General features: G+C 43.7%; 1 protein-coding gene and 1 long non-coding RNA gene across 2 annotated transcripts in view; both read right to left on the reverse strand.

Moving 5' to 3' along the window:
- Positions 1-8894, reverse strand: part of LOC111977868 (cation channel sperm-associated auxiliary subunit epsilon-like) — a 23906-nt gene extending 15012 nt beyond the window's left edge. Inside the window, exons 1-10 of the mRNA XM_070448674.1 lie at positions 8747-8894; positions 8507-8555; positions 8128-8201; positions 7903-7966; positions 7704-7789; positions 7592-7616; positions 7411-7488; positions 7214-7316; positions 6639-7135; positions 5988-6456 (exon numbers count right to left, since the gene is read on the reverse strand). Of these exons, the coding sequence (XP_070304775.1) occupies positions 5988-6456; positions 6639-7135; positions 7214-7316; positions 7411-7488; positions 7592-7616; positions 7704-7789; positions 7903-7966; positions 8128-8201; positions 8507-8555; positions 8747-8817 (1516 nt within the window). The 5' untranslated portion in view covers positions 8818-8894. The remainder of the gene's footprint in view (positions 1-5987; positions 6457-6638; positions 7136-7213; positions 7317-7410; positions 7489-7591; positions 7617-7703; positions 7790-7902; positions 7967-8127; positions 8202-8506; positions 8556-8746) is intronic.
- LOC139029190 (uncharacterized) overlaps positions 1-8960 on the reverse strand; it is a 980011-nt gene that overhangs the window by 116538 nt on the left and 854513 nt on the right. The gene's annotated exons all lie outside the window — the stretch shown is intronic.

Here is an 8960-nt window from a genome sequence, read left to right on the forward strand (position 1 = left end):
CTGGCCACACTAACTACACTCATCACGACCTGGACTATTGAAGCATCACAAAGGCTTGCACTCTTGAAAACAGATCTCTAAGTGGCAGCAGCCTTAACAGCACCTGACTAAAAAAAAAAAAAAAAAAACAGCTCATCTGGTAATGTGCCATTCATTGGACATCCACACCCACCATGGAGTTGCAGCATATCTGAATGTGCAATGAAATTCAACACGTTCAGCACTGTGAAAAAAAACATAATAATATAATAAATCCAAAAAATCAAAAATAACCTTTTGGTAATGTAGACAGGTTTTCCAAATGGGTCCGAGCAATACCAACAGCACGTAGGTATGCCAGGTCAGTCATTAAGTGGCTGCAGACTGAACTCATACCAAGGTAGGTGGAGTTCCAAGGCAAATCTGATCCGACAAACGCGGTCACCAGTTTCAGTAACCAACACCTGAGACAGTGGAGGAAAGATTGGGTATTGTTGCACGTAGTTTGGTTGTTTTGTGTACAGGCCACCAATCTCAAAAGCCTCGTGAACACCTTGGCCGTTGCGCACTCATTATTCAGACATTTGTATGTGCAGTGCTTGTGAAATGTTGATTTGGGTTTGAAGGCCTGCCCCTTGGCATTGATGGCCATGAAGAGCCTTCGCCAGGTGCATGACGCATCCCATCTTCTCTCCTTAGAGATAATGACTGGTAGAGTCATGGTCTTGGTCCGCCCACATTCGGTGAGTGGGGCTGTCAGAGGTGGCCTTCCGCCTTACTACACTGCTTGGTTTGATGTCAACCCGTTTTTACTTTACTGGTATTGGGTATTTATCGTTTCCGAATATTCGCTGCTGATGCAATCTTCACTGACCCTTCTCATGGGCGGATTCACTCTCTGCTTTGTCTCACCCTACTCTCTCGCCACGGACAACGCACCACTCAACACCCCCACTCTCCTACACCTAAACGCCCTTCTCTCAACAACCCATTGATCCCACACCCAAGGTCCAATTTCCAATGCCTTCGGCGAGCTCCTGACCGCAGAGATTCACGTCGCATCCCACTTCTTCCACACACCGCCCACCCGATAGCCACCACACCCGAACCAACCAGCAACAAGAGCCCACAGTTACCCATATTTTATAACGACTCTCGCTGTTCAGAACCTGGGTAATGGGTCGCACAGTCCACTTCCAACTCCTTCCAGAACTCTGACTGAAGTCAGGGCCGATTTGGCCAATCTCAATTCGACTCCAACCAAACAAACCTTAGTTGGTGAAAATGGGACGCCAGCCCCAGTTTCCACGAACTAAGGCTACTCGCCTAGGACCGAGATATCTCAATCCCTGGGAGAAACTGGGAATTTCCGGTCCCTTGTTTGTTATTTTGATAATCATTACTGGAGTGTCCCTAGGAACTTTCACATGGCTTATACAACAGCTCACACATCCACCCCTCTCACATCTTACAACTACTAATGTCACGTCCAACATTACYCTCGATCTCACCAGTCCTGCCATACACAAACGTAGCACTACAAYCACAGACCAACCCTGCACTCCAACAGAGGTTAGAAGCACCACCTTATGTGTACCCGCTAATGTGACCACCACCATTACACTGTCTTGGGGGTTATTGGGAAAAGCTAGGAATGGCCTGGGAGGGCATGCTCTGGAGTACACCAGATTCAACTGGTATATGACAAGAGGGGGGTTTCAGGAGTGGTCATGGAAGAGCCTGGTCGCTGAGACTGGTCCTGACTGGTCTAGTTATTCATTAGGGCAAGCAGTTCTTATCTGGCGACAAAGATTGTCACTGACTAGGACTGGATTGAATAATTGGGGTCTATCACTAATTATTCGACCAGGTACTGGGACGGGTTGTCAGGATTTTATACTAGCACCACAGGTAGAGTCTAGCAAGGATCTACTCTACTGGCCAGTAAAAATCTGCATTACACAGCAGGCTCAGCCCTCTGCTATTACTGACCGGTTTACTGTTTTAACATCTAAGGGGAAGGGTGATTGGGGTCCTATTAATATGGTCCCCACTCCTACCACCCCTGATGATACCATTCTTACTGCCACTGGAATCTCAGGTTTCTATAACAACTGGCTCCTATTGACCGAACAAGCAGCTAACATGACCCTGCAAAGCTGCGTCGTTTGCATGGGAGCTAGGCCATTGCTCCGCATAGTCCCAGCCGCTATTAGCGGAGACTGTCTAATGCCCCTTATGGACAAAGACAACCCACCTGAGAAGTGTTCACAGTGGGACGCTGTTTATCCGGTAGTCACCACGGTGGTCAAGAAACCRATATTCTCCTCCAGTGTGGCTAGAGCTAACTTCACATGCATAACYATGACAGGTGGAGRGATATTGTTGGGTAAGCTCCCTGATAGTTGGTGCTTGTACACTCACATGCTCACGGCAATCTTTAAACCAGTGTCTAGAGCTGATGTGTGGTGGTGGTGTGGGGGAACTAGTCTGTTGGACAGACTTCCCCACAATGCCACTGGTACCTGTGCACTTGTAACTCTTCTGTTGCCCATCTCTGTTTACCCCATAGGCGTCCAAGATCTGCTCACCGTATACAAGCTCTGGGTCCTGAATATTGGCCTAACAGGACCAAGCGCACGGTGGGCCCTTCTGCTGGGGACCCAACTTACATTATGGCAATTGGAGTCCCCAGGGGGTACCAGATGAGTATAAACTGGTTGACCAAGTAGCCGCGGGTTTTGAATCATCATTTTGCTGGTGGTGTACAGTTAATAAAAATGTGGACAGAATTAATTACATTCATTTTAATGTCCAGAAACTGGGCAATTGGACTCAACAAGGCTTTGAGCGGTCCATGGACAATTGGCAGCTACATCCCTGATGGCATTTCAAAATAGAATCGCGGTTGATATGCTATTGCAGAACGGGAGGGGTCTGTGCCATGTTTGGTGAACAGTGTTGTACTTTCATTCCCAACAACACAGCTACGGATGGGAGTCTGACTGTAGCATTGGAGGGACTTCGTACCCTTAATGGTAAGATGAAACAGCATTCTGGAGTGGACACTTCTATGTGGGACTCATGGATGGATGCTTTGGTAAATATAAGACGCTGGTTTCCTCTATCCTAGTTCTATTTCCGTTTTGCGGGCATTCTGTTACTTTGTGGATGCTGTTGCATTCCATGTGCGCGCACGCTTGCTAGCCGTGTTATCACTGCCGCAATAGACCCTAATCAGGAAAGGCCCAAAGTTCCATTGCTTGATGATGGGAAGCTGGACCTGTCTATCTATTTGACGACAAGAAACTTGTATGTCACGTCTCTTGTGAGACGTGAAGAGGGGAATCAAAAATTTGTTTTCTGACAAATTTTATCCCATAGCTTTGTCTTTTTTACTTATTTTTCACGTCTCTTGTGAGACGTGAAGAGGGGGAATCAAAAATTTGTCTTCTGACAAATTTTAACTAGTTTATTCACGTCTATAAGACGTGAAGAGGGCGCGATTTGTAAGAAATTATAATGGATACTGGTAACTTGTTTTAACCACTCCTCAACACAAGCTATACTTGGCACAACATGCACCCATCCCCACTATACCCCCACTACTTTGTACCCTTATAAATAACCACAGACCCACACACATACTCCCCTCCCCCATGAATAGGCCCCTGTGAAAACAAACGCACAGGCATTCTGCTCAAGGATGAGACTAAGACAAAGAACTGTGTGAAGAGCCAATGGAACGTCGACATCAGGCCCGGACAGGACTACCCACGACCCAGATCGACCAATCGGAAGGCCAGACTACAAGATCAACCTACTTTGCTTGTTGCCTATATAATCTGTACGAAATGTTTAGAGCGCTCTCTTTTCCGACGATTCCATACGAATCAGACAGAAGGGGCCGTGCTGCACGATTTGCCAGATATCTTCACACTGAATAAACTGTCTTACTAAATACTGTTCCACCCTGTCCAAGCGTATTGACTTGGTCTCATTTCTCTAGTAACGAATCATCAACACTATTCAAATCTGGAAATATGAGCAGAAATATCTACTACCAATCAAGAGGTACTGCTGTTTTAGTAACCACATCAACTATTTTAGATAACTTCCCAGTGTTGAATAGTAGTGGGGACTCGACTCCAAAAGAATCCCGGAGTCGGGGCGCAGAGGAGGTTTGGAACGCTGCCAGAAGGAACAGGCGGATCGCCACCGCAGTGAGGCTCCCGTGTTCCATCCTGGTGATCGCGTCTGGCTCTCCACCAGGAACCTCCCACTCGGCCTGCCCTGGAGTCATTCACTACTGTTGAATGAACTACCATGGAACTTTTCAGAACTTTCAAATGATAACAATGGGGGAGCATATTCTAAGCATGACACAATGAGTAAACAGTGACTTTTGACTCAAATCAGCGACTTTCACTTTTCCTGACAACGCATCGTAGAAAAAATTAGAGGGTATGACACCTTGGTCTACTTCTCTGATGTTCAAATCTGAAATCGAAACAGCTATAACTACTACCAATAACTACCCCCCCCCCCCCCACACATACCATCCATATTCCTTTATCACACCAATCAGTCCAACTTAACCTCCTTTCATCCCTCCTTTCACCAGTTCTTCCACTACCACAAAAATACTAATACTAAAGCAAGCCCCACCAATTTTTCTTCATGGAAAATTACCATCTATACTGAATAAAAATATAAACGCAACATGTTAAGTGTTGGTCCCATGTTTTATGAGCTGAAATAAAGATCCAAGAAATGTTCCATATGCACAAAAAGCTTATTTCTCGAATATTTTCCGTACAAAAATCCCTGTTAGTGAGCATTTCTCCTTTGCCATGATAATCCTTCCACCTGACAGGTGTGGCATATCAAGAAGCTGATTAAACAGCATGATCATTACACAGGTGCACCTTGTGCTGGGGACAATAAAAGGTCACTCTAAAATGTGCAGTTTTATCACACAACACAATGCACACACACACGTTTTGAGTCAGGGTGCAATTGGAATCCTCTGCAGGAATGTCCACCAGAGCTGTTGCCAGAGAATGAAATGTTAATTTCTCTACCATAAGCCGCCTCCAGCCTCATGTCATGTCAAACTCTTTGCGTTCTGACGGAGGTCAATCATTGTTAAATGTGGCTGTCCGCAACGATGCGTTGGAGATGCCGCACTAGGCTGCAGTGCGTTCTGTGTAGCGCATGCGGTCAATATTTTTAACTCGAGCTTTGCTTTACCGTGCGGTGGTACAAACAGAAGTTCATAAACAGTCAAGCCAGTTAGCTAGCTATCTAATTACAAAGCTAACCCCTTTGCTAGACAGCTTAGCTAAGAAATTGTCAGCACCTAGCTTCCACTTTCCAGCTAATTATTTCACATTCAACTGACCAAGGAATCCAATAATATTGGCAATGTGTCTCCATTCAGCATTTTTAGCATGGAGGTCCCGGTAGCAATCGGCGCTTTGGTCGAACAGGGCAGGGAACCCAGAGACAGCGAAAATGACCTTCTCCATGCTGCAAACCTTTCTGCAGCCTTGCGAAGCACATGTGTCAAGTTCCAGTTCCTGCAAATATCCAGCAACTTTGCGCAGCCATTGAAGAGGAGTGGGACAACATTCCACAGGTCACAATCAACAGCCTGATCAACTCTATGCGAAGGAAATGTGTTGCGCTGCATGAGGCAAATGGTGGTCATACCAGATACTGACTGGTTTTCTGATCCACGCCCCTACCTTTTCTTAAGGCATCTGTGACTAACAGATGCATATTTGTACACCCAGGCATGTGAAATCCATAGATTAGGGCCTGATTAATTAATTTTAATTTACTGATTTCCTTATATGAACAAACTCAGTCAAATCTTTGAAATTGTTGCATGTTGCATTTATATTTTTGTTTAGTGTAGTTTAAATAAATAAAAATTATACAATTTAGTCCAATAGAATCACAGCAGGTCTTTGAATTGACCAAAAAGATTCAGAAGATCTTACCCAAGGCCACTTGGTGAATCTTACTGCCAAAGGCTGCAGCACTGAGATGTGATGCGTTGAAGGGTCTGATCTCGCCCCACTCCTTGTCATTGTGAAAGCTATAGAGGATGGTCTCTTTGTTCCACAGCAGCAGGGATGCATCGGCTGATTCCAGGAAGCGCATTTCAAATGGACCTTTAGGGATGTCCTTCAGCTTAAACTTGGTCATGAATGTGCTGGTTATCCAACTAGGGACCAGTTCATTGTAACTGGTGAGGAAGTGGCGTGAGATAGCGCCTGGGATGGAGTACATCCCCAGAATGGCCAGGGAKGCCGGGTGGGAACCGAATGATGCTGTTAAATAGGTGACACTTGGAGGAACCGTCAACACAATTTTTAGGAAATTCTCCCTACCCGGGTTTTTAAATTTCTTTGGACCCACAAGCAACAAATTGTCTTTCCACACAATTAAAGAGCTCAGTTCCACATCCTGAAAACGCAGAAGAAAATGCCTTGAGAAACAATGTATGACTTTGTCTTATTTGGACTAAACCTAAGTTATTTACAAGTGATTAAATGTGGAGATGGAAGGACTACACCTTTGATCTTCATATTTACTTTGATTTTCACATTTAATCACATTGAATCCCTTTGGGAGGAGCTGATGCTTACCTGAACAGGGTAGTTACTAGCGCAGCACATTCTTTGATAGAGGCCCATCACTCCACTCGTGGGAAGTTGAGGATGTTCTGTCAGCACACGATCCTGGTTGTCCCTCCAGTAGAGGGCGCCATCTATTCTAAATATGATGCCGTCCTCAAGAAGAGCAGCTTGGTCCACAGTGAAATATCCCTCAGGAGGGACAGGCAACGTTCCTGGGTCCACCTTCAGCTCCTCAGAGGTGAGGAAAGCATTCTTGGTTATGAGGGCGCCTGTGTCGGAGAGGAGCAGGCCGCGGTAGAGCTCACAGGTGCCCCACACCAGGGATAAAGGGCTTCCTTGGGCCAGACGCAAAGACACCTCCCTCTCCCCATTGGGCTCTGCGGGTTCTGGCCAGTAGAATGTGTGCTGACCGTCTATGACAAAGCGATGCTGGAAACTGATTGGCTGACCATAAATGTGAAAATCGTTGAATCTTTCATCACCAGGGATGACTGCTTCCCAGTACCTATGGTAGTGGGTATATATTGTGTATTATTTGTACGTCAGAATTAGTTTTTTATGATATGGCTTAGGGTGGTATGCTTACCCATCTTTCTGGAAATGCCCCAAGTGTGTCTGCTTAGATTTTAACTTGATCACTGGGTACTGTCCGTTATTGTAGAAGTGCTTCGTGATATATCTGGATTGCTGAGGGACAAGAATGCAACTGAAAATCGTAGCTACAATTTAGATACTTTTTATAAATTTCTGACAGAGATGACGATGCCAGAACTGGTCTCACCGTTGAGGGTACAAGTGCAGTGTTGTTAATTTCAGCAGGGTCTGCTTGCTCTGGATCAATGATCCACATTCTCACTTTCTGAAAGAAAAACAGACACAATTTACATTGCTGAAAAAGTTAATGATCTTCCTGTTAAGCTGCCATTTATTACTAAAGATTGGTGTTGTAAAATACATTTTACCTTGGAGCTTGTTTCTGCTGAACCTCTAAAGGAGAACAATTTAAAACAGCCATTAACCACACAAAAAAGCTAGAATCCATATTCTACAAAAATACAGATAATAGTATTTTACCTGTCAATAGGCACTACAGCATACCAGATAAAACTGAAAAATGAATTGCTGATGAAAAGATATCGTGCATCTTCTTCCTCTGGTGACTGTTCAAATCATGCAATACAAAGTATTACAAATAAATAACAATTTAAACATTAAGGCTTTTTGATGGTATCATTTTTTGTTAACATTCAGTTCAAATGAAGAAGGTACTTACAGACACCAATGGCTTTACCATTTGGAAACCAGGAGAAGTGCATTTCATGATGGCATTTGGGGAGCTAAGTGGAGTTCACAATAAAAACAATAGTGCCAGATAGAAGTCAAGGCAATGAAGGTATCCTTTTAAACTAATGAAGAACTGTAAAATATTGTTCAATAATTACATACACTACATCTGCAGATGCCAAATAGTGACTGTTCCATCATATTGTTCCTTTACCTTTTGTTGTCGACATTACAACACTCTGGATACTCCCATTCAACAAAGTCAGATCCATCATACTTGAGGAAAACCTAAATATAAAACTAGTTTTAAACACACTGAAGTCTGAGTAGCTATTACAACCTTATACTTGGGGTTATAATATGAAAAGAGTGTGTAACTAATTTGTTATATTTAACAATAATCAATGGGAAATTGAACAGTATATCACAACAGTAGGAAATATATATTCCTTCCAAGCATATGCATATTCTTCCCATGCACCTGAATTGTTTTAATTGCTAGAGGGACCAATCTAGTATCCTGTTGGCTATAGCTAGCCAGCATTAGCTTTAGCTAGTGTCTTTGCTAATAGTTAGAAGTTAAGAGTACTTACTGCATTTTGTAGTGTAAATAAGTTTTCATCCTCCAAAATATTATTGTATCTGTAAAATAAATTAATAAATTATATTTACATGAACACATAGTTAACTACTTGATACTCCCTTTTTGTAAGCTTAGTTAGCTTGCTAAAAAGATACGAAGAGGCTACATAAACTTGCTAATAACGTTCGCCCATGTCATCTAGCTGGATAATTTATTTTGGGCAGGATGGGTAGTTAGATAGTTTAATTACCTCCATACTCCAACGATTAATTCGATTTTCTGAAGTACAAGGAGAGACAGAAAAAAAGGTAACCCCCTCATCCTGTCTAGCTTGATATTTAGCCACTTGCTAGCTCACAGAGGCGGATAAAAGAATTTGGCTCGCTCTTTTTTGGGCGTTGTGGCTGCGTTCCAGACAGCCAACTAATTATGGGTGCGTTCGTAAATACACTCTGGCTATCTAC

This window comes from Salvelinus sp. IW2-2015, linkage group LG18, assembly GCF_002910315.2.
Source record: "Salvelinus sp. IW2-2015 linkage group LG18, ASM291031v2, whole genome shotgun sequence".
Taxonomy (NCBI): Eukaryota; Metazoa; Chordata; class Actinopteri; order Salmoniformes; family Salmonidae; genus Salvelinus; species Salvelinus sp. IW2-2015.